The sequence below is a fragment of the Oncorhynchus keta genome, chromosome 12 (assembly GCF_023373465.1).
Source record: "Oncorhynchus keta strain PuntledgeMale-10-30-2019 chromosome 12, Oket_V2, whole genome shotgun sequence".
NCBI classification, from domain to species: domain Eukaryota; kingdom Metazoa; phylum Chordata; class Actinopteri; order Salmoniformes; family Salmonidae; genus Oncorhynchus; species Oncorhynchus keta.
Window position 1 is genome coordinate 19502284 of NC_068432.1, and position 26878 is coordinate 19529161.

At 42.7% G+C, this 26878-nt stretch overlaps 1 protein-coding gene across 9 annotated transcripts in view; it reads right to left on the reverse strand.

Annotated features, from left to right (window-relative positions):
• Positions 1-24928, reverse strand: part of LOC118391082 (G protein-activated inward rectifier potassium channel 2-like) — a 103227-nt gene extending 78299 nt beyond the window's left edge. The window contains exons 1-5 of one of the 9 annotated variants that reach the window (XR_004827080.1): positions 24587-24928; positions 18316-18391; positions 17949-18056; positions 17682-17804; positions 16999-17396 (exon numbers count right to left, since the gene is read on the reverse strand). Coding sequence is in view for 1 of the 9 variants with exons in the window: in XM_035782084.2 (XP_035637977.1) it covers positions 24587-24614 (28 nt within the window). In the remaining 8 variants the exon portion in view is untranslated. Of the gene's footprint in view, positions 1-16998; positions 18057-18315; positions 18392-21347; positions 21933-23598; positions 24562-24586 lie in introns of those variants that run through there. The other 8 variants (XR_004827079.1, XR_004827078.1, XR_004827077.1 and 5 more) reach the window with 8 other exon arrangements.
• Between the last annotated feature and the right edge of the window lie 1950 nt (positions 24929-26878).

Consider the following 26878-nt stretch of genomic DNA (forward strand, 5'->3'; position numbering starts at 1 on the left):
CCTGGTCATTCTTTAAAAGTAATTTCCTCACCATCTTAGATAAGCATGCTCCGTTCAAAAAATGCAGAACTAAGAACAGATATAGCCCTTGGTTCACTCCAGACCTGACTGCACTCGACCAGCACAAAAACACCCTGTGGCGAACTGCAATAGCATCGAATAGTCTCCACGATATGCAACTGTTCAGGGAAGTCAGGAACCAATACATGCAGTCAGTCAGGAAAGCAAAGGCTAGCTTTTTCAAGCAGAAATTCGCATATTGTAGCTGTAACTCCAAAAAGTTTTGGGACACTGTAAAGTCCATGGAGAACAAGAGCTCCTCCTCCCAGCTGCCCACTGCACTGAAGCCAGAGGTAACACGGTCACCACTGATAAATCCATGATAATTGAACATTTCAATAAGCATTTCTCAACAGCTGGCCATGCCTTCCTCCTGGCTACTCCAAACCCGGCCAACAGCACCTCCTCCCACGCAGCTACTCGCCCAAGCCTCCCCGGCTTCTCCTTCACCCAAATCCAGACAGCGGATGTTCTGAAAGAGCTGCAAAACCTGGACCCGTACAAATCAGCTGGGCTAGACAATCTGGACCCTCTCTTTCTAAAACTATCCACCACCATTGTTGCAACCCCTATTACCATCCTGTTCAACCTAACTTTCATATAGTCTGAGATCCATAAAGATTGGAAAGCTGCCGTGGTCATCCCCCTCTTCAAAGGGGGTGACACCCTAGACCCAAACTGTTACAGACCTATATCCATCCTTCCCTGCCTATCGAAAGTCTTCGAAAGCCAAGTTAATAAACAGCTCACTGACCATTTTGAATCCCACCGTACCTCTTCCGCTGTGCAATCTGGCTTCCTAGCCGGTCACGAGTGCAACTCAGCCACGCTCAAGGTACTAAACGATATCATAACCACCACCAAAGACAGTACTGTGCAGCCGTCTTCATCGACCTGGCCAAGGCTTTTGACTCTGTCAATCACCGTATTCTTATCGGCAGACTCAATAGCCTGGTTTTTCTAATGACTGCCTTGCCTGGTTCACCAACTACTTTGCAGACAGAGTTCAGTGTGTCAAATCGGAGGACATGTTGTCCGGACCTCTGGCGGTCTCTATGGGGGTACCACATGGTTCAATTCTAGGGCCGACTCTTTTCTCTGTATATATCATCGATGTTGCTCTTGCTGCGGGTGATTCCCTGATCCACCTCTACGCAGATGACACCATTCTGTATACATCTGGCCCTTCCTTGGACACTGTGCTAACTAATCTCCAAACGAGCTTCACTGCCATACAACACTCCTTTCGTGGCCTCCAATTGCTCTTAAACGCTAGTAAAACCAAATGCATGCTTTTCAACCGTTCGCTGCCCGCATCCGCCCGCCCGACTAGCATCACCACCCTGGACGGTTCCGACCTAGAATATGTGGACAGCTATAAATACCTTGGTGTCTGGCTTGACTGTAAACTCTCCTTCCAGACTCATATTAAACATCTCCAATCCAAAATCAAATCTAGAATCAGCTTTCTATTTCGCAACAAAGCCTCCTTCACTCACGCCGCCAAACTTACCCTCGTAAAACTGACTATCCTACCGATCCTCGACTTCGGCGATGTCATCTGCAAAATAGCTTCCAACACTCTACTCAGCAAACTGGATGCAGTCTATCACAGTGCCATCCATTTTGTTACCAAATCACCTTATACCACCAACCACTGCGACCTGTATGCTCTAGTCGGCTGGCCCTCGCTACATATTCATCGCCAGACCCACTGGCCCCAGGTCATCTATAAGTCTATGCTAGGTAAAGCTCCGCCTTATCTCAGTTCACTGGTCACGATAACAACACCCACCCGTATTACACATTCCAGCAGGTATATCTCACTTATCATCCCCAAAGCCAATACCTCATTTGACCGCCTTTCCTTCCAGTTCTCTGCTGCCAGTCCCTGGAACGAATTGCAAAAATCGCTGAAGTTGGAGACTTTTATTTCCCTCACCAACTTTCAACATCAACTATCTGAGCAGCTAACCGATCGCTGCAGCTGTACATAGTCCATCTGTAAATAGCCCACCCAATCTACCTACCTCATCCTCATACTGTTTTTATTTGATTTACTTTTCTGCTCTTTTGCACACCAGTATCTCTACTTGCACATCATCATCTGCTCATTTATCACTCCAGTGTTAATCTGCTAAATTGTAATTATTCGCTCCTATGGCCTATTTATTGCCTACCTCCTCATGCCTTTTGCACACACTGTATATAGACTTTCTTTTTTTCCACTGTGTCATTGACTTGTTTATTGTGTTATTGGCTTGTTTATTGTTTACTCCATGTGTAACTCTGCGTTGTTGTCTGTGTCACACTGCTTTGCTTTACCGTGGCCAGGTCGCAGTTGCAAATGAGAACTTGCTCTCAACCAGCCTACCTGGTTAAATAAAGGTTAAATAAAAAAAATGCAATATTCTTCCTTCGGTGGCTGAGTCAACAAAACCAGAGCTGCATTTTCACCAAATGAAACCGTAGCACAATAGCAAGTAAAGGCAGATCTGTAAAATTACAACAAGGGAACAAAATCACGCAGCCTTTTCACATAGAAATTAACAAACTAGATTATAATTCTAGCTCACTGTGTTCACACTGTTAGAACTAGCGCTAAATCATATTTGTTGCATGTGTGATGGATGGTACTGTGCTTGTTTAACAGTATATCATCCTCGCTCATAAGGAAATGAGCCTGCCAGTAATAATGTGTCAGGGACAGCCAGAGAGATGCGATGCTGAGGCTGCGGTCTAATATAAGGGGCCATCTAGTAGACAGTGCATGTACTTCTCACTTCCTCCCAGGCGAGACACAATGTCTATTTACCTGAAACACCTAGTCCTAACCCCCCTTTCCATCGCAAACACTTCTTAAACCGTGAGTTTTCGTAATGAAATGTCCTTGGGTTAACACCCTGTGAGAAGCCAGCTGATGTTGTGCATATCTTTTTGATAACCTGCTGGCTCTGGGGCCATAGGCAGCATGATTCACGCCCAAGGGAGCAAAACAAATTACCCCAAAAATTATGACCTTAAATCATGACAGCAGTTATAACTGTCCATTTAAGGGCCTCCTGAGTGGCGCAGTGGTCTAAGTCACTGCATTGCAGCTAGCTGTGCCATTAGAGTTCCTGGTTAGGGGAAGGTTTGGCTAGCAGGGATGTCCTTGTCCTATCATGCTTTAGCTACTCCTGTGTTGGGCTGGGCACATGCACCCTGACATGGTCGCCAGGTATACAGTGTTTCCTCCAACACATTGGTGTGGTTGGCTTTCGGGTTAAGTGGCCACTGTGTCAAGAAGTGTGTTTTGGAGAATGCATAGCTCTCGACCTCCGCCTCTCCTGAGTCCGTACAGGAGTTGCAGCGATGCGGCAACACTGTAACTACCAATTGTGGAGAAAAAGGGTTAAAAAAACAATAATAATGTCCAGCTAAGAGCTCTCGTCTCTGACCCAAGCTCTTTCTTTCCACTCGCTCACTTTTTACATTAAATTCATTTCCACGGTCCCTCACTAATTCTATAGTGTGCCACAAAGCCATTAATCAGCTGTAGCCACTAGGCGAGGAGCCCCAGAACCAATCATGCCGTGGTGAGGCAACATCTTCCTTTAGCCTGGTACACACACGTGTTCTCACAAATGTAGGACTATAACACACAAGCACAAACTCATGCACTTGCGCAACACACACACGCATGCATACGCAGATGCACACATTAAGACACATGCAGATCAGTGATGTGGGGGTCAGCTGTTTGTTCAACGCACCTGCCCACAATTTCTATTAATCCATCCGCAGCTGCCAGATTATATGTGATAAATCTAAAAATTCGCTGTACAGCCAGAGACGGCAGGATAATTTTTTGACAGGGGGTGGGGATATCTTTTTTTAAGCTTAATTTAGATACGTATCTGCTTAAAACTTCTGACACTTTGGTTAGTCAACTTGTGTAACGGTTTTCTTTAGGTGAAGTAGAGGCGGACCAAAATGCAGCGCAGGACAGGCGGGAGACTCCGGCAGCAGCGCCGGACAGGCGGGAAGCTCAGATGGCGCTGGGCAGACGGGAAGCTCAGATGGCGCTGGGCAGACGGGAAGCTCCAGGCAACGCTGGGCAGACGGGAGCCTCTGTAAGGATGAGCCGGAGAGACAGCCTGGTGCGGGGGGCTGCCACTGGAGGGCTGGTGCGTGGAGGTGGTGACGGATAGACCGGACCGTGCAGGCGCACTGGAGCTCTTGAGCACCGAGCCTGCCCAACCTTCCCCGGTTGAATGGTCCCGGTCACCCTGCCAGTGCGGCGAGGTGGAATAGCCCGCACTGGGCTATGCAGACGAACCGGGGACACCGTGCGCAAGGCTGGTGCCATGTAAGCCGGCCCAAGGAGATGCACTGGAGACCAGATGCATAGAGCCGGCTTCATGGCACTTGGCTCGATGCCCACTCTAGCCCGGCCGATACGCGGAGCTGGAATGTACCGCACCGGGCTATGCACCCGCACTGGGGACACCATGCGCTTCACAGCATAACACGGTGCCTGCCCGGTCTCTCCAGCCCCCCGGTAAGCACAGGAAGTTGGTGCAGGTCTCCTACCTGGCTTCACCACACTTCCTGTGAGCCCCCCCCCCAAGACATTTTTGGGGCTGACTCTCGGGCTTCCATCCACGCCGCCGTGCTGCCTCCTCATACATGCGCCTCTCCGCTTTCTCCGCCTCCAGTTCTTCTTTGGGGCGTCGATATTCTCCAGGCTGAGCCCAGGGTCCTTCTCTGTCCAATTCGTCCTCCCATGTCCATTCCTCTCACTGCTCCTGCTGCCGTTTCTCCTGCTGCACCTTGGGGCGGCGACACTCCCTTTGCCCAGGGTCCTCTCTCATCGAGGATTTCTTACGCTGCTCCTGCTGCTGCCTGTTACCACGCCGCTTGGTCCTGTTGTGGTGGGTGATTCTGTAACGGTTTTCTTTAGGTGAAGTAGAGGCGGACCAAAATGCAGCGTGGTTTCTTTGATTCATGTTTAATAACTAAAGATAAACACGAACACTACAAAAACAATAAACGTGAGAAAACCTAAAACAGCCCTATCTGGTGCAAAACACAGAGACAGGAAACAATCACCCACAAACACACAGTGAAACCAAGGCTACCTAAATTTGGTTCCCAATCAGAAACAATGACTAACACCTGCCTCTGATTGAGAACCATATCAGGCCAGACATAGAAATAGACAAACAAGACATCCAACATAGAATGCCCACTCAGATCACACCCTGACCAACTAAAACATAGAAACATACAAAGCAAACTATGGTCAGGGTGTGACAACTTGTCTATAATTAAATATATGTAGCTTCTCTTCTGCCCTATAAGACTAAATAAACCCTTGCTCACCAGAAAAATGTCATAAATCCATGAATGCTTCAATCTAATTGACATCAGTTGACATTGAGTTGCTTTCCAAATAGATATCCGGGATTGTAACATACTCTGTTTCACGGAGACATTGCTAGCTGGCGACATGCTGTCGGAGTCCGTACAGCCAACGGGATTTCAGTGCATTGTGCCGACAGGAACAAACATCTCTCTAGTAAGAAGAAGGGTGAGGGTGTATGTTTCATGAGTAACGACTCATGGTGTAATTGTAACAGCATACAAGAACTCAAGTCCTTTTGTTCACCTGACCCAGAATTCCTCACAATCAAATGCCGACCGTATTATCTCCCAAGAGAACTCTCCTCAGTTATAGTGAAAGCCATGTTTTTTTCTCACCTTTATTTAACCAGGTAGGCTAGTTGAGAACAAGTTCTCATTTGCAACTGTGACCTGGCCAAGATAAAGCGTAGCAATTCGACACATACAACAACACAGAGTTACACATGGAATAAACAAAACATACATTCAATAATACAGTAGAACAAAAGAAAACAAAAAGTATATATACAGTGAGTGCAAATGAGGTAAGTTAAGGAAATAAATAGGTCATGGTGGCGAAGTAATTACAATATAGCAATTAAACACTGGAATGGTAGATCGGCAGAAGATGAATGTGCAGGTAGCGATACTGGGGTGCAAAGGAGCAAAATAAATAAATAAATACCAGTATGGGGATGAGGTAGGTGGATAGATGGGCTGTTTACAGATAGGCTAAGTACAGGTGCAGTGATCTGTAAACTGCTCTGACAGCTGGTGCTTAAAGCTAGTGAGGGAGATGTGAGTCTCCAGCTTCAGAGATGTTTGCAATTCGTTCCAGTCATGGGCAGCAGAGAACTGGAAGGAAAGATGACCAAAGGAGGAATTGGCTTTGGGGGTGACCAGTGAGATATACCTGCTGGAGCGCGTGCTACGAGTGGGTGCTGCTATGGTGACCAGAGAGCTGAGATAAGGCGGGGCTTTACCTAGCAGAGACTTGTAGATAACCTGTAACCAGTGGGTTTGGCGACGAGTATGAAGCGAGGGCCAACCAACAAGAGCGTACAGGTTGCAATGGTGGGTAGTGTATGGGGCTTTGGTGACAAAACGGATGGCACTGTGATAGACTGCATCCAGTTTGTTGAGTAGAGTGTTGGAGGCTATTTTATAGATGACATCACCGAAGTCGAGGATCGGTAGGATGGTCAGTTTTACGAGGGTATGTTTGGCAGCATGAGTGAAGGATGCTTTGTTGCGATATAGGAAGCCGATTCTAGATTTAATTTTGGGTTGGAGATGCTTAATGTGAGTCTGGAAGGAGAGTTTACAGTCTAACTAGACACCCAGGTATTTGTAGTTGTCCACATATTCTAGGTCAGAGCCGTCCAGAGTAGTGATGCTGGACGGGCGAGCAGGTGCAGGCAGTGATCGATTGAAAAGCATTAATTTAGTTTTACTTGTGTTTAAGAGCAGCTGGAGGCCACGGATGGAGAGTTGTATGGCATTGAAGCTCGTCTGGAGGTTAGTTAACACAGTGTCCAAGGAGGGGTATACAGAATGGTGTCGTCTGCGTAGAGGTGGATCAGAGAATCACCAGCAGCAAGAGCAACATCATTGATGTATACAGAAAAGAGAGTCGGCCTTAGAATTGAACCCTGTGGCACACCTATAGAGACTGTCAGAGGTCCAGACAACAGGCCCTCCGATTTGACACACTGAACTCTATCAGAGAAGTAGTTTGTAAACCAGGCGAGGCAATTATTTGAGAAACCAAGGCTGTCGAGTCTGCCAATAAGAATGTTGTGATTGACAGAGTCGAAAGCCTTGGCCAGGTCGATGAATACGGCTGCACAGTAATGTCTTATCAATGGCGGTTATGATGTCATTTAGAACCTTGAGCGTGGCTGAGGTGCACCCATGACCAGCTCTGAAACCAGATTGCATAGCGGAGAAGGTATGGTGGGATTTGAAATGGTCAGTAATCTGTTTGTTAACTTGGCTTTCGAAGACCTTCGAAAGACAGGGTAGGATAGATATAGGTCTGTAGCAGTTTGCATCTAGAATGTCACCCCCTTTGAAGAGGGGAATGACCGCGGCAGCTTTCCAATCTTTGGGAATCTCAGACGATACGAAAGAGCGGTTGAACAGGCTAGTAATAGGGATTGCAACAATTTTGGTGGTTAATTTTAGAAAGAGAGGGTCCAGATTGTCTAGCCCGGCTGATTTGTAGGGGTCCAGATTTTGCAGCTCTTTCAGAACATCGGCTATCTGGATTTGGGTAAAGGAGAAATGGTGGGGGCTTTGGCGGGTTGCTGTGGAGGGTGCCGGGCAGCTGACCGGGGTAGGGGGTAGCCATGTGGAAAGCATGGCCAGCCGTAGAGAAACGCTTCTTGAAATTCTCAATTATAGTGGATTTGTCGGTGGTGACAATGTTTCCTAGCCTCAGAATAGTGGGAAGCTGGGAGGAGGTGAGGTGCTCTTATTCTCCATGGACTTTACAGTGTCCCAGAACTTTTTTGAGTTAGTACTACAGGATGCAAATTTCTGTTTGAAAAAGCTTGTCCTAGCTTTTCTAACTGCCTGTGTATATTTGTTCCTAACTTTCCTGAAAAGTTGCATATCACGGGGGATATTCGATGCTAATGCAGAACGCCACAGGATGTTTTTGTGCTGGTCAAGGGCAGACAGGTCTGGCGTGAACCAAGGACTATATCTATTCCCAGGTCTACATTTTTTGAGAGGGGCATGTTTATTTAAGATGGTGCTGAAAGCACTTTAAAAAAATAGCCAGGCATCATCTACTGACGGGATGAGGTCAATGCATTCCAGGATACCCGGGCCAGGTCGAATAGAAAGGCCTGCTCGCAGAAGTATTTCAGGGAGCATTTGACAGTGATGAGGGGTGGTCATTTGGTCGCAGACCCATTACGGATGCAGGCAATGAGGCAGTGATCGCTGAGATCTTGATTGAAAACAGCAGAGGTGTATTTGGAGGGCGAATTAGTTAGGATGACATCTATGAGGGTGCCCGTGTTTACTGATTTGGGGTTGTACCTGGTAGGTTCATTGATGCCCTCAATCTCACACAAATTATCAATCTTAGTTTGTAGGATGGTCGGGGTGTTAAGCATGTCCCAGTTTAGGTCACCTAGTAGCACGAGCTCAGAAGATAGATGGGGGGCAATCAGTTCACATATAGTATCGAGGGCACAGCTGGGGGCAGAGGGAGGTCTATAGCAAGCGGCAACAGTGAGAGACTTGTTTCTGGAAAGGTGAATTTTTAGAAGTCGAGGCTCAAATTGTTTGGGTACAGACTTAGAAAGTAATACAGAACTCTGCAGGTTATCTTTGCAGTAGATCGCAACACCGCCCCCTTTGGCAGTTATATCTTTGCGGAAAACGTTATAGTTAGCAATGGAGATTTCAGGGTTTTTGGTGGTTTTTGCTAAGCCAGGATTCAGACACGGCTAAGACATCTGGGTTGGCAGAGTGTGCTAAAGCAGTGAGTAAAACAAACTTAGGGAGTAGGCTTCTAATGTTAACATGCATGAAACCAAGGCTTTTACGGTTACAGAAGTCAACAAGCAACACAGCTCATCACTGTGAACACACCATCCCCACTGTCAAACATCGTGGTGGCAGCATCATGGTTTGGGCCTGCTTTTCTTCAGCAGGGACAGGGAAGATGGTTAAAATTGATGGGAAGATGGATGGAGCCAAATACAGGACAATTCTGGAAGAAAACCTGATGGGAGTCTGCAAAAGACCTGAGACTGGGATGGAGATTTGTCTTCCAACAAGACAATGATCCAAACATAAAGCAAAATCTACAATGGAATGGTTCAAAAATAAACATATCCAGGTTTTAGAATGGCCAAGTCAAAGTCCAGACCTGAATCCAATCGAGAATCTGTGGAAAGAACTGAAAACTGCTGTTCACAAATGCTCTCCATCCAACCTCACTGAGCTCGAGCTGTTTTGCAAGGAGGAATGGGAAAGAATTTCAGTCTCTCGATGTGCAAAACTGATAGAGACATACCCCAAGCGACTTACAGCTGTAATCGCAGCAAAAGGTGGCGCTACAAAGTATTAACTTAAGGGGGCTGAATAATTTTGCACGCCTATTTTTTCAGTTTTTGATTTGTTAAAAAAGTTTGAAATATCCAATAAATGTCGTTCCACTTCATGATTGTGTCCCACTTGTTGTTGATTCTTCACAAAAAATACAGTTTTATATCTTTATGTTTGAAGCCTGAAATGTGGCAAAAGATCGCAAAGTTCAAGGGGGCCGAATACTTTCGCAAGGCACTGTATAGTCTCTAGAGATGTTTAAACCAGGTGATGTCATCACATATGTAGGAGGTGGAACAACATGGTTGGTTAAGGCATATTGAGCAGGGCTAGAGGCTCTACAGTGAAATAAGACAGTAATCACTAACCAGGACAGTAATGGACAAGGCATATTGATATTAGAGAGAGGCATGCGTAGCCAAGTGAACATATGGGTCCAGTGAGTGGTTGGGCTGGCTGAGGACACGGCGATTCAGACAGTTAGCAGGCTAACAAGCTAACAGTTAGTAGGCTGGAGCTAAACAAGCTAGCAGCTAGTAGACCAGGGCAAGCTAGCAGTTAGCAGGCCGGGTTAGCAAGCAAGCAGTTAGCATGGGCTAGCAGTTCGTAGACCAGGGCAAGCTAGCAGTTAGCAGACCGGGTTAGCAAGCAAGCAGTTAGCAAGGGCTAGCAGTTAGCAGACCGGGCAGGCAAGCTAGCAGTTAGCAGACCTGGTTAGCAAGCAAGCAGTTAGCAAGGGCTAGCAGTTAGCAGACCGGGCAGGCAAGCTAACAGTTAGTAGACCAGGGCCCGGCAGTTTAGCAGTTAGCAGACCCCCCGCAAGCGGATACCAACATGGCCATCAAGGAACTTCACTGGACTTTATGCAAACTGGAAACCATATATCCTGAGGTTTTCATTTATTGTAGCTGGGGATACTACAAACTAATCTGATATCAATCAGCATATCAATTGCAGTACACGAGTGAGTAACACACTCGACCACTGCTACTCTAACTTCCACGATGCATTCAAGGTCCTCCCCCGCCCTCCTTTTGGCAAGTCTGACTATGACTCCATCTTGTTGCTCCAAAAACTAAAACAGGAAGTGCCCGTGCTTAGGTCTATCCAACTCTGGTCTGACCAATTGGATTCCACGCTTCAAGATTGCTTCGATCACGTGGCCTGGGATATGTTCCTGGTAGCCTCAGACAATAACATTGATGTATACGCTGACTCAGTGAGGGAGTTTATAAGGAAGTGTATAGGAGATATTGTACCCACTGTGACTATTAAAACCTTCCCTAACCAGAAACCGTGGATTGATGGCAGCATTCGGGCAAAACTGAAAGTACGTACCACCGCATTTAATCATGGAAAGGTGACTGGAAAAATGACCGAATACTAACAGTGTAGTTATTCCCTCCACAAGGCAATCAAACAAGCAAAGTGTTAGTATAGAGACAAAGTGGAGTCGCAATTCAATGGCTTAAACACGAGACGTACACTACCGGTCAAAAGTTTGGGGTCACTTAGAAATGTCCTTGTTTTTGAAAGTAAAGCTACATTTTTGACCATAAAAATAACCTAAAATTGATCAGAAATGCAGTGTAGACATTGTTAATGTTGTAAATGACTATTGTAGCTGGAAATGATTTGTAATGGAATATCTACATAGGCGTACAGAGGCCCATTATCAGCAACCATCACTCATGTGTTGCCATGGCAAGTTGTTAGCTAATCCAAGTTTGTTGTTTTAAAAGGCTAATTGATCATTAGAAAACCCTTTTGCAATGATGTTAGCACAGCTGAAAACTGTTGTTCTGATTAAAGAAGCAACAAAAATGGCCTTCTTTAGACTAGTTGAGTATATGGAGCATTAGCATTTGTGGGTTTGATTACAGGCTCGAAATGGCAGAAAAAAATAACTTTTTTCTGAAACGTATCAGTCTATTCTTGTTCTGAGAAATGAAGGCTGTTCCATGCAAGAAATTGCCAAGAAACTGAAGATCTCGTACAACGCTGTATACTACTCCCTTCACAAAACAGTGCAAACTGGTTCTAACCAGAATATAACGAGGAGTTGGAGGCCCCGGTGCACAACTGAGCAAAAGGACAAGTATATTATAGTGTCTAGTTTGAGAAACAGACACCTCACAAGTCCTTAACTGGCAGCTTCATTAAATAGTACCTGCAAAACACCAGTCTCAACATCAAAAGTGAAGAGGTGACTCTGGAATGCTGGCCTTCTAGGCAGAGTTCCCCTGTCCAGTGTCTGTGTTCTTTTGCCAATCTTAATCTTTTATTTTTATTGGCCAGTCTGAGATATGGCTTTTTCTTTGCAGCTCTGACTAGAAGGCCAGCATGCCGGAGTCACCTATTTACTTTTCGAATGCACTGTATGGCTGGAGACGTTATCAGAATCTTTTTTAATACGTCAAATTACAGGGTAGCCTACACTGTTGACTCTGACAAACAGATCAATAAAAGCGACATTGTCCATATAATAGGCTTACGAGAAGGCGAGACAAAATTTATAAGGTGAGACACATTTATAATTATAATATATAATTCAACAGACACCTCCCTTGGTGAGTCATGTAGTTTATCCTATTTCTCTCTTGCTCATTCTCCCTGTCACTCACTCAAACTCAATCAAACTCTTACATTTCTTGTTAACAAACTATAGTTTTGGTAAGTCGGTTAGGACATCTACTTTGTGCATGACACAAGTCATTCTTCAAACAATTGTTTACAGACAGATTATTTCACTTATAATTCACTTTATCACAATTCCAGTGGGTAAGAAGTTTACACACACTAAGTTGACTGTGCCTTTAAAAAGCTTGGAAAATTCCAGAAAATTATGTCATGGCTTTAGAAGCTTCTGATAGGCTAATTGACATCATTTGACATCAATTGGAGGTGTACCTGTGGATATATTTCAAGGCCTACCTCCAAACTCAGTGCCTCTTTGCTTGACATCATGGGAAGATCGAGTCCTATATAAAAAAATATATCTAATGAAGGATAATTAACATTCACATCTAAAGGCTTGATTCTGTCGACATACATACTTGAGGTATGGTTCATTCAGATCAAATGGTTATAAAATCGGAGAGTGAAGGACAGTGCCTGTTGCGCACTGCACAACACTCACCTGTGATAAAGGAGAATGGTGTTGGAATGTATAGCGGCCATTTTACAGGCTCCTTACCAATTCTGCTATTTTGTGTTTTTTTTAGGCGCTGATCTTAACCTTTTTTGTACATAATGTTTCTGTCATCGTTTCCTTTGACCGAAAAGAGCTTCTGAACATCAGAAGAGCGATCACTAGCCTCAATTTGCATGAAGATTTCTTCTTCAATGAGCCGGCGGCACAGGATATACTGCTCACCCCGGACCAGGCCCTAATTCCTGACACTCGGAAGAGAAAGAGAGCGATATAAGAGGCCGTCGTGGGCCTCTACACTCTGTTCTATTGGCGGATGTACAATCACTGGAGAACAAACTGGAAGAGCTCCATTCGAGACTATCCTATCAACCTGAAGAACTGTAATATCTTATGTTTCTTGGAAACTGGGCTGAACTAGGACATGGATAATAATCTAGCTGTTATTTCTATGAATCGGCAGGACAGACCATCAGCGTCGGGTAAGTTCAAGGGGGTGCAGTGTTCAGGAAGTCTCAAGTGTCACGCCTTGGTCTTAGTATTTTGTGTTTTCTTTATTTATTTGGTCAGGCCAGGGTGTGACATGGGTTATTGTGGTGTGTTTTTTGTCTTTGGGTTTTGTGGGGTGTCTACGTAGTCTATGGCTGCATGAGGCGGTTCTCAATCAGAGTCAGGTGATTATCGTTGTCTCTGATTGGGAGCCATATTTAGGCAGCCATATTCTGTGAGTGTTTCGTGGGTGATTGTTCCTGTCTTTTGTGTTTGCACCAGATAGGGCTGTTTCGGTTTTCGTTATTTCATTTCGTTGTTTTTGTAGTTTCTGTATGTATAGTTTTTTCCTTCATTAAAATATCATGAATCATCATCACGCTGCATTTTGGTCCGATCCTTGTTCTGGAGGAGGAGGAGGAGATAGAAGAGAGCCGTTACATCAAGATTCTGCTCGCCTGAGTTAGATTACCTCATGATAAGCTGTAGACCATACTATTTACCAGGAGAGTTTTCATCTATATTTTTTGTAGCTATCTATTTACCACCACAAGCCGATGCTGGCACTAAGCCTGCTCTCAACGTATAGGGCCATAAACAAACAAACAAGAAAATGCCTATCCAGAGGCAGCTCTCCTAGTGGCCGGTGATTTTAATCTTTTCACATATGAGTTCCAAATATCTCTAACGTTCCCCCCCAGCGTGAGTTTTCGTATGCCATGATGTCAGAATTCACTCACTGTTCCAATTCACTTTCTGTGACTGTTACGCAACAGGACAGTTAACCCATGCTGCCCTCAAACCAAGGCACGGCTTGCTAATTATCTATAGGCTATGTTTAAACTTTGACATTTTACATGATTTTCTAACAGCAGTTTGAAATTAGGTATGTCCTGCCTCCTCATTAATTCACACAGAAGTAGCAATTTCAACTAATGTTTGAGACATGCCATGCTAATGTAAGGTGAGGATTAGCTAGATGAAACTTCTCTCTTCGATGATAGCCCAAGCACTCCAACAGTGTCTCCTCAGGTCAAGTATGCAGCCATTTGCACATCTCCAGTCAAAACAGGCAGTTAACCCACTGTTCCTAGGCTGTCATTGAACATAATAATTTGTTCTTAACTGACTTGCCTAGTTAAATAAAGGTAAAAATAAATAGAAATAAAAAACAGAACCTGCCTGAACCTTTTCCCCCTGGTGCATTTTCTGGCTGGCACCCGCATTGCCTTCATTGTCGTTTTCCTTAATAATAATTACTATGCATCCCTGTCAAAGTAAGTGCCGTATTACCCTATCGTAACACAGTTTCTGTGTAACATGTTATGTCATTTCTACTGTAGCACACCATATTTACATATGGAGCATGTATTGTGTGTATTCATTTAACTGCAGACAAGTGACGTATTGATTTCATAAACTTTGTGGTGTTATACTCAATTGTGCTTATGTAGTTATATTTTTATATTAGTTCTGTAAAACAATGCTAATTGCTCCAAAGAAGTATTAGCTTGTGTTGTATCCTTGGAAGCTGCCTTGGCCTTATCATGAGCATTGCATTGTCCTGTGTATTCATTTGGTCTACATAGGTCTGCCCTGCCCCCTTGTGAAGCCCTTGTGGAGCTCTTCAGTTATTGTAATATTGTTTTATTGAATATATGTTATTCTAATTACTAATAATTCCTCTTTATTCTGTACTTTCAGAAGCCACGTACACACAGTATTGACCAAAACTTGCCAACATCATAACTGGAACTGAACACGTGCAGAAGATTGAGGTCAGCTCTTGTATGCTAGCAACATACTGTTTGGAGAGGGAGTAGGGAAGTTGAGGGAGTGGAGAGGTGGGTGAGATATTGTCAATATAATTGCATAATAGAACTGCATTTGATTTGTATGTGAACTATGTCCAATTACAAAAAACGTTGTTCAGTAATCATCTAGATGTTAGATGGCGGTGAACTATGTGGCCATTGAGGACAGCAGTGTAGATCAGATGGAAAACTATCTTCTTATACCACTTGGTGGTTTTCCGAGTGCATGTCACAAAGCTGTTTATCATGTCCGCTGTTGTCTCCGACATAGCCCAGTGGTTAGAGCGTTGGACTAGTAACTGAAAGGTTGCAAGTTCAAATCCCCAAATCTATTGTTCTGACAGGCAGTTAACCCACTGTTCCTAGGCTGTCATTGAAAATAAGAATTTGTTCTTAACTGACTTGCCTAGTTAAATAAAGGTAAAAAAAATACATTTAAAAAAAGAGAGCTGTTGTTGGCCTAGCTACAATGGTAGAAACTTAAACAGACCAGACCATCTGTGGTGACAAATCCTCAGTAATGTTTTCATAACACCGGCACGGGCCACTTGTATCAATAAATTACTAGCAGAAATTGGTTTGTGTGGTAATACATTTTTTATTTACTGTTTTAAGTACTGGTAACATATCATGCATTCTGATTATTGCATAGATTATAATGGACACATATAATGTGTGAAAAATACATTTTAGAAGGTTGTTCTGGTTAGTACACATCAAAGGGTTAATGCAGGAAACAGAACTGTCTTACCTAATTTTTACCAGCAAGTCACTTCTGCAACTAGAAACGAAAACTATTGAACACATTTATTCCACACACAGGGACACATACAAAGCTCTCCCTCGCCCTCCGTTTGGCAAATCAGACCATAACTCATCTATCTTATTCCTGCTTACAAGCAAATACTCAAACAGGAAGTACCAGTGATGAGCTCAATGCGGAAGTGGTCCGATGAAGCAGATGCTAAGCTACACGACTGTTTTGCTAGCACAGACTGGAATATGTTCTGGGACTCGCCCGATGGCATTGAGGAAATTACCATGCCGGTCACCGGCCTCATTAATACGTGCCAGAGGACAGCTAGTTTCCGTTCTCCTCTAGGTAAATTTTCTTTAATACAAAACCTAGGAGGCGCGTGGTTGTCACCCCCTTCCATAGACTTACACAGTAGATTGACTAATGATTACACCCTAGATCAGGACACTAACCCGGACACTTATAAGAAATCCCGCTATGCCCTTCGACAAACCACCAAACAGCCAAAGCATCAATACAGGACTAAGATTGAATCCTATTACAATGGCCTTGATGCTCCTCGGATGTGGCAGGACTTGTAAACTATCATGGATTACAACGGGAAACCCAGCTGCGAGCTGCCCAATGACACAAGCCTTCCAGACAAGCTAAATGCCTTGCTTCGAGAAAAGCAACATCAACGGGGCTGTAGTTGAGTGGGTCGAGAGCTTCACGTTCATCAATGGCAAGCAGTACAGAAGTCTGGAACCAACAGGACCCTGAACAGCTTCTACCCCAAATCCATAAGACTGCTAAACAGTTAAATAGTTAACCAAATCGATATCCGGACTGTCTGCATTGACCCTTTTTGCATGCTTTTTTTCACATACGGTGCTGCTGCTGTTTACTATCTGTGACTTTATTCCTAGTTATATGTACATATCTACAGTACCCCGTACCCTTGCACATCGACACGGTACTGGTACCCATGATCTATTATTAGATGTTTAACTTTTCTATAATTTATCTATTTTCTTTCTCTCTGCATTGTTGGGAAGGGCCCATAATTAAGCATTTCACTGTTAGTCCACACCTGTTGTTTACGAAGCATGTGACAAATAACGTTTCATTTTACCTTGAATCTGAGCGGAGGCGGTTAGCATTTTGAAACTATTTAACCATAATCTTAATTGTTTAAAACCTGGATGTTTCATGTCATTTTATGAAGCATATCATATCTTGTTTTAAAGTAGCCTAGCCAAGTCAAAATACGATCATAGACATGTTGGGGGAATTATTATTTTATAAACACTTTATATGCCATTAAAACCAGCATTATCTATTGGTTTTCAAATCAATGTTATTTTATTGTCCAGCAGTCAAAGGCATAATCCTAGTCAAATCAGTAACCCAGTTGATGCATCTTTAGATCTCCCCATTCTCATGCAGTGCGCTTTTGAGAATGGTGTTTTGTCGCTAATTACATTTCCCGCCTTCTAGATGGAAGTGGGGTAAACAGGCCGTGGCTCGGGTAGCTGAGGTCCTTGATAATCTTCTTGGCCATTCTGTGACCCCAGATGCTGTAGATGTCCTGGAGGGCAGGCATGCATTGGGCTGACCACACCATTGTCTGGAGAGCCCTGTGGTTGCGGACGGTGGAATTGATGAGGATCTACCCCATCACACCACTCTTAAAAAATAATACAATGGGCCATTATATCGTCTGTTTCCCAGTATTTATATGCATGTAATGTCTGTGGGTGAGTTATGATTTGTTTTTGCCATTACTTGATCTATTTTAAATGTAAGAATATGTTGCAGATTTAAACTTTAATTTAACCAGTACATAATATAGCACATAATAGTGGTCAAAACTATGACCAGCTGGTCAGATAGAAGTCACAATTATGACCAACTGATTGCATCATGGCCAGAAAAATACTTAATATTCTGGTCAGTAAAAATATGTAAAAACCTCCATCCTTTTCTTCACGGTGACAGCTGAGAACCCTTTTAGGTTCTAGATGGCACTTTTTTTGATGAACCCTTTTAGGTTCTAGATGGCATCTTTTTTCTCTTGGGGAATCCAGTTTCTCTCCTGATGCAGAGAAAAAAACTGTAATGATCATTAACATAGCTAGTACAAACCTAGCTCTTACAAAGCTGGCTAGTAGGAATCAATACACATTGAAGATCAGAGTATCAAACAGAAGAAAAAAAAAGATAAAAAAAAACACAAAACTTGACTATTGATTTAAGGAGTGGTGGTGCTGCTCTCTCCTTTCCACTGAGTGTGTGGCCAAGCACTGCTGTAGAGGACATGCATCAGGTCATTGACATTTTTCAGGAACTGTAAAGACAGAGACAAATCATGATTAACCATTACCTAAGGTCTTCACTAAGTTTTTATTTGAATTGTTTTATTTTACCTTTGTTTAACTAGGCAAGTCAGTTAAGAACAAATTCTTATTTTCAATGACGGCCCAAGTTAGACTTAGCATAGAAAGTACATTGACTACGTTGCCCCTCAGCAATCTGCCAGTCAGACAGACATACGGAGAGAGCTCGAGAGAGAGAGAGAGAGACAGCAAAACAGGCTATTTACGTACATTTCTTAGTTAGGATAACTTCTGTACTTCTTCCTTTTGTTCCCTCCTCTATCCTGCCATCCAAGCTAGAAGATTCCTGCAAAAAAGAAAACCAAGAATTGAAAAAGGCAGTTGAGAGTTGTAATGTTAGAATGAGTGTTGAGGGGGAGCTGGGATAGGCAAAATGTATTGCATTGTCAAATACAAAATACCAGTATCCCTGATGAATCAAGAAAAACTTCACTTCCATATGGGGGTACACGTTTCAAGAATTAGGCTATCTTAAAATATCTCTCTCTCTCTCTCACACACACACACACACAATCTCTCTTGTTCTCTCTGACACTATCTCACACACACAGCTGGCATGACACAATGTTGACATGATGAAAATCTTTTCAATATGTTTTTGTGATCATCTCTCTCCCCCTCTCTCCAATACGAAAATGGGGCTCCGAACATTTGACTGGCAGCATTTTAACTTTTGAGAAATTTACCAGACCTGTATGCATTGGATGCGTAACCTGATTAGGACATCCACCCAAGGTACTCAGAATGACAGAAATCACATTTAGATTATGGTAATTCATCTTAACAGAACCTGCAAGTTGAGGATGCAACGATGTGCGGTCCTTCTTACCGAATTCTGATGCCAACAAGACATTTCATGTGACAGAGATTAAAATATAATTTCTAAATTTAGGAAGAGGGGAGATCTGATATACAACAACGAACATGGGGTACTTGGATTGTGCATTTGGCTACTGGACAATGAAAGAAAGTTTATATAAAATAATTGCCTCCACGGATATGGTCTGATTTTGGCTGGGTTACTTTGAAGCAAGGTATTGAAGCAAGGTACTTTGAAGCAAGCATTAAGTATATGTTTTCAAAATGCATACTGCCTCCAGCTCATTACAAAGTGGTTTGAGATACTGTATCTGACAGATTTTCTGCTCTAAGGCTCTGTATCTGTATGCTATAAACCTATAGACCGATAAGCATGACTGGTCAAGTGTATTTACATTGACTGGTATTAACATCAATGAATAGGATGAAAATCATTATTTCACAAAGGGATTTTTTCTTCTCCCAGACAATTGGCCAGTACCAATTTTGTTTATCTGCTTTTCTAATTTTTTATCTGCCAAAAGCCGGCTAATACTGCCTAATGGAAACTATGCACAGAACACACACACACGCACATAGATAGCATGACAACATTGACATGACAATGTTTTCTATACACACACACACAGAGAGAGAGAATACACACAGACGCAGAAATGTACTGTCATTTCAAGTGGAACTGACAGCATTTTAGCAACATAAAATCTTAAAATCTGTTCATATACACCCCCAGGAAGAATATGACACTTAAACACATTTATTTATAAAGGACTTAGATATTGTAATTTTCATACATTCTTAGAATGTTTGTGAATTACGTATACTAAGGCTTTTGTGAAAATTCCATAGCAATATAGAGTGGGAAAGCGGCCGTGCGTTTGGACAATTAACTGCAGTAAATAAAACCTAATAAAAACATCTGTCTCGTCCAGGACCAGAGTCTATGCAGACCAGTGCACCATAGCCAATCAGAGCTACAGTAGACCTGTATTTTCCACACAGGCCTGCCATCATTCACTTTGAATTGGACTGTTTGTTTACAGGCAGTTGCAACAGCAAGACTTAAGATATTTCAAACGCATTCGCGTCTCAAAAAGTCACAAAACACATTTCTGCAAATATGTCAATACCACTTGGGAGTGCTCTTACATTTGGGAACTTAACAGTCCTATTGATCAAACAACCATGAAAAGTTAGGCTTTCTCTCCCTCAGTTATGCACATCAACAAAAAAATCAACAACTAATGCTAGCCAGAGAAAGATGAGCTAAAATCTAACGAAGGAACATTAGATAAACTCTCTCAAACTTTTTCATTTAATTGACAGTCAAAATTGCACTGATAAACAGTGGGGAATTGTAGCCTACTCCTCCTTCTTCAGCTTGCCTGCTAAAAATACATGCTTGTCCCAACCAAGTTCCCAAAGCTAACTGGCTAAAGTTGGCTAGCTTGCTAGCTAGCTACTTCTAGACACAAACGAGAGAACACCTTACTGACCATTTTACTCGCCCTAGCAAAGCTGGTCAGGCTGTTTACATGTTATCTAGAGCGTTCATGACTAACTATTAATGTATTTTCTTATGTTTACTGACACTGGTCGGTCATATTCAGTGGGTGTTGTGCTGCGTAAATTCATCAGTTATTCTGCGCTCTGCCACACTTAGCGAGAGTGCTCTGAAATCAGAGTAAATAGCCAGAGTGAATTTGCGAACGCAAGCGATATGCTAACTGGATAACAGTCGTTCAAGTCATTGCTAGCTAACCAAATGACACCTGCATCTCTAGCTGTGTACAGTATAGTCACCGAAAAATTATGAGGGGGAAAAGTCACACACTCACCCACTCCTCCAATGACATGACATCCTCCTAGCAGCTAGCAAGCTAGCTATCTAGCTAACATTTAGCTTGCTACGTAAATAGATATGCCAGCCTATTAGCCACATTACGACTGACTTATGATCATTGCCCTTGCTAGTTTGATTGTATTGACATTACCAGCCTTAGTTACATTCATTTGTTTTCCTAAATATTGAGCAATTGAAACTGAAACAGTGCATCCCAAATGGAGGCAGCAAACTATGTACCAGGCCAGCTGTGATTTAAACCTGATCGCAATATTTTTTGGAGTACCAAGAAATGCATTGGTGAATTATATTAATCATGCATTGAACTACATCCATCTATTCTGCCAACAATGCCTTAGTGTACATCATGAAATGTTACGGCAAATATAACCTATTTTTAAAAGCTTTTATAAAGTTGATTTTGTAGCATAAACTGGAAATGTTCAATTTTGGGATGATATTACGATTGTCTGTTTGTTTCATATCTGCAAAGTAGTTAAAAAGCTGACAATTCCACTTTAACTAAACAGATATCAAAATGTTAGCTAGCTAGCTACAACAGGTAACAATTTAAACTTACCATGTCCATGGAGGATTAGCCAGAGAGCTAACATTAGCTAGCTAAAACTAGCCAGCTAGCTAGCAACACTTTTCTTGATGTTCTTCTCTCCAACAAACCGCCGCTTTAAAATAAAACAAGAATGCAGGAGAAGAGGGACTACCACTTAGCAGTCTAATCTTTTCAATTTTTTGTGTACATTTCGAGAAACTGATGTTGTTTCCCAGTGATGTTGTTGTGTAGCCTACCGGGCACTTTGTCCCAACATGCTGTATGGAATGTTGACGCTCGAGCAATATGCTCAAGCAAGCAGGCTGCCTGCGCTCACAGACCTATTGCTACGCGAGGCACAGATTCCAATCCAAGTTTTAGCTGGAACTGATATGCCTACGTCCTTACTTAGTTACGGAAATTAAAATAAAATGACTGGATGCATTATGTTAATTGCTTAAAAGCTTCAAGGGGAAAGACAATTGTCATATTCTCAGGGTCAAAATCAGGTGCAATAATGCTTTTGTAATTATTGATGGAAATAAATGGGATAACAATAGGGTTTTGTAAATCCTGGTGGATTGTAGTAGGATATTGCAATAAAATACATAGGCCTATGTGTTATTTGTTAAATTCTGAAAGCAAATGTAGTTAGTCATAATAGAACAGCAAATTGCATTCAGTGGAACAGAAGAAAATGTGCACTACAATAAATATTGCAATTAACATCAACAAAAGATGATCATTAGAAGCCAACACACACAGCAAGCTACCAGATATCATTCATTAAACAACAATTATGTCAATGTACTGCAGGTTTACCGCATGTTTGTATTATTGTGCATATTGTAATGACCTGACAAGATCATAAATGAACAATTGTCCAGACAGAGGCTTGAGTTTACGAATTGACGGTTTATTACACCAACTTTACACAGGCTACTGTTTGGGCCGTAGCACACGCCAAATGGATGACAGATAACCCACAAGCCAATCGTGACCTTCTCTTGTGAAACCCAGACGTAAGAGAGAGAGAACAAAGGCTGAACCTGGTCTTAACTTCCAATGCTCCACCCCCCTGCCCAACCCCCCTCCACGCCACTCCGCCAACCACCAGGATGCCCGGCATCAGAACATTCCAGGCATTCCCGTGATTGGCAGATAGCAGGTTGATTGACAGGTCGGACCCCGCGAACACCGGGTACTGGTCAGTACAACACAAACACCTCCTAGCCTAACACATAACACACAGCTGTCTGTGCGGGTCGCTACAATATTTATCTTCCATGCTGGTAGCCAAGAACAAATGTTATGGAAGTGAATGTGTACTTTTCAATTGGGTGGCCTGCAACTATGAAAAACACTGCCATAGCCTGTAGTAAAAGCAAAAGCATTTATAGCATCAGAGATTCTATAATTTAGGGATAATTTCTGATAGCTATAGGACCGCAGAGACTGTCACTAATGTTAGCTTATAATGAATGACCTATCAAATTCGATGACCTGGAGGTGAAATATCACAATTCTTTGTTATTTAAAAAAATTGGTATTTCATCACCTGCTGAATAAAAACTTCAAATGATCCTACTCCTGAAAAAGTGAATTGGGCTGGATAAGCTGAAGTGGACTCGGCCAGAGTACCATTAACCGGAGCCCAGAGTAATATCATTCTGCCAGACTCTGAAAAAGCTTGGCCTGCATGAAGCCCACCGAGTCCGAGTCCATGCAGAGTGTCAAAACGGAATTGGGCCGAGCCCAGCATGTTGACTGGGTATAGTATGCCACGAGACCGTAACCTGCTTTTGTGCCCTCTGCCAGCTGTTGTTTGCCAAATGTGCTAAGCTGAATCATGCAAACACTTCTGGAAAAAAAACATTACTCCAACTGTAATAATTGTAATGGTTCTAATGTCTTATTTGCACTGGGTGGATTACAAACACGATGCACATGTTTATATAGATTGGTGTAGCATTTAGATAACTGGTCAGTAGTTCAATCAGATTTTAACCAAAAAACAGGCATCACCCAAAATAATATGTATTTTTCATGACGTCAAAAAAAACGTTTGGTTGCGATCTGGTAATAAGACCTCCCCGACCATTATTTCAACCAGTAACATACGTCTTTATCACATCGTATGCCCACTTTGCTGCGCTGCTGCAGAAAGGCAACAGTCTGGAGGCTAGACCTATAGCCTAAAAAAATGACATTTCCCAGGATAGGGTAGCAAGCAACAGGCATTGTTCTTAAACAATAGTCTAACCTTACTCGGTTCACTCACCCGGCTCCTTTCCTATGAAGATGACTTGTGTCTCAGAATTGTTCCCCTTTTCGTCCCCAAAACAGATCCTATCGTTTATCTTTTCTTCCGCAAGGTAGAGAGCTCTACCTTTCGCTTTGTCCTGCCATCGAACCGATCCCCTTCAAGCGAGAAAGCTGCGCGCACACTCCATGGTTTTGAATGTAAGATCTCCACGTCGCCATGGAGATGGAGGGAGCTCTTATCCAGAAAATAATAGGTATCGCTTCATTAGCAACAACGCGTCACCAAGCCGGCCCCTTCAGCATTTGCTTTGACGACAAAAATGCCTTATTGTCGTGATCACTAATTTAATGAGAAAGTATTCTCTAGACAGAAGCTGATTCTAGAATAAGATCATATTCTAGAACATTCTAGAACACAAATGTCAGGCTTGTGTTTGAAAGAACAAGACGCAATTTAATGGAAAATGCAATAACTGATAATTAAATGTTTTTGTTTTATGGTATACTAACATTATTAGAAAGGTTGAAAACACAATTAACCCACATACCTCAAGGAAAATAAAGTGCTTCATTAATATTATGTGGAACATAGGCCTATAGGCTAAGTAGCCAACACAGATCTATGGAAATACTCTTTTGACAGATTTTTCTGATAAAGCACACACGTTATTCAATTACTGTTAATAATGTCTGACAAATGAGAATGCAAGGATAGATAAGAGATCATGTGGAAACCATCTGTATAAGGTTCCACTGTTCCTTTTTCACGTGCGGCAAGTGCATGTTATAAACGAGACTTCACACTCAAAGCTTGTTGCTTTTTCATTGCAATGATAACTGGATACTCTTGTTCACTTGTACAATTTACGAAAGATAAAAAGGGGAAACGGTGCACTGTGTTATGTAACATCACCCACTCCCCCACTTATATTATCCGTAATTTCTCAGTCACCACAAAACCAGTCTAACGTCCGGGGTGAAATAAGCCAGTTTACATAACCTACCTTGTTGATAGACGCCGCTCTTATTCATTCATTCTGTTGAACATTTACGATTGTCGTTTCACATAGGGGCAACGTAGGCTAAGAGTTGCTAATTTCACCTTTCCCCTCACATCTCGTCGAAAAATCCATCTCCTTTCATTCTGTTATGTCCCCTTCTTTTGAGCTCGGCCAAGTATGAAGAGAGAGAGAGAGAGAATGGGCGAGAGAAAGTCTGAGTGAGGGAGAGAGTAGGCTATTTGTGTGTAAGGAGGGACAGGGGTTGAGAGAGAAAGAAAGAAAGAGCGGGAGAGGGGGAGGAGGACTTCAAATAGCTGAGATCCAGGTTGTTGTGTATGGACAGAGCTGTCATGAGGAAGTGTATGAGTATTGAGGAAATCACAGAGGATCTGTGGAAGCAACCCAACCAGGCAACCTGGTCTCAGAGCATTTAGTATTATTCTGTACCTAAATCCGAGACGCTCCATTTAGTATGATATTTTATGAATAACAATTTGTAATATGTGTTCTGAATTTGCAAAAAAGGTTCAATATGTTACGAATTTGCAAAACATATGATATGTTACAAATTCTAGCTAGATGGCTAACGTTAGCTATCTAGCTAACATTAGCTAGGCTATGGGTTGGAGTTGGGGTTAAAGTTTAAGTTAAGTTTAGGAGTTAGGAGGTTAAAGGGTTAGAGTTAGGGGAAGAGTTAGCTTAAATGGTTAAAGTCAGGGTTAGGAGAAGGTTTAGATAACATGCTAAGTAGTTGCAAAGTAACTAAAAAATAGTAAGTAGTTGAAAAGTTGCTAATAAGTTGCTAGATGTTTGTGTTGTACCAGCAAGGTCTCATAGACTAGATGTAACAGTAAATGTAAATCCGAACACTAAAATGAGTCTGAAATGTTATGTTTGTATGGTTATACAGTGGGGCAAAAAAATATTTAGTCAGCCACCAATTGTGCAAGTTCTCCCACTTAAAAAGATGAGGGAGGCCTGTAATGTTCATCATAGGTACACTTCAACTATGACAGACAAAATGAGAAAAAAAATCCAGAAAATCACATTGTAGGATTTTTAATGAATTTATTCGCAAATTATGGTGGAAAATAAGTATTTGGTCACCTACAAACAAACAAGGTTTCTGGCTCTCACAGACCTGTAACTTCTTCTTTAAGAGGCTCCTCTGTCCTCCAGTCGTTACCTGTATTAATGGCACCTGTTTGAACTTGTTATCAGTATAAAAGACACCTGTCCACAACCTCAAACAGTCACACTCCAAACTTCACTATGGCCAAGACCAAAGAGCTGTCAAAGGACAACAGAAACAAAATTGTAGACTTGCGCCAGGCTGGGAAGACTGAATCTGCAATAGGTAAGCAGCTTGGTTTGAAGAAATCAACTGTGGGAGCAATTATTAGGAAATGGAAGACCACTGATAATCTCCCGCGATCTGGGGTTCCACGCAAGATCTCACCCCGTGGAGTCAAAATGATCACAAGAACGGTGAGCAAAAATCCCAGAACCACACGGGGGGACCTAGTGAATGACCTGCAGAGAGCTGGGACCAAAGTAACAAAGCCTACCATCAGTAACACACTACGCCGCCAGGGACTCAAATCCTGCAGTGCCAGACGTGTCCCCCTGCTTAAGCCAGTACATGTCCAGGCCCGTCTGAAGTGTGCTAGAGAGCATTTGGATGATCCAGAAGAAGATTGGGAGAATGTCATATGGTCAGATCAAACCAAAATAGAACGTTTTGGTAAAAACTCAACTCGTCGTGTTTGGAGGACAAAGAATGCTGAGTTGCATCCAAAGAACACCATACCTACTGTGAAGCATGGGGGTGGAAACATCATGCTTTGGGGCTGTATTTCTGCAAAGGGACCAGGACGACTGATCCGTGTAAAGGAAAGAATGAATGGGGCCATGTATCGTGAGATTTTGAGTGAAAATCTCCTTCCATCAGCAAGGGCATTGAAGATGAAACGTGGCTGGGTCTTTCAGCATGACAATGATCCCGGGCAACGAAGGAGTGGCTTCGTAAGAAGCATTTCAAGGTCCTGGAGTGGCCTAGCCAGTCTCCAGATCTCAACCCCATAGAAAATCTTTGGAGGGAGTTGAAAGTTCGTGTTGCCCAGCAACAGCCCCAAAACATCACTGCTCTAGAGGAGATCTACATGGAGGAATGGGTCAAAATACCAGCAACAGTGTGTGAAAACCTTGTGAAAACTTACAGAAAACGTTTGACCTCTGTCATTGCCAACAAAGGGTATATAACAAAGTATTGAGATAAACTTTTGTTATTGACCA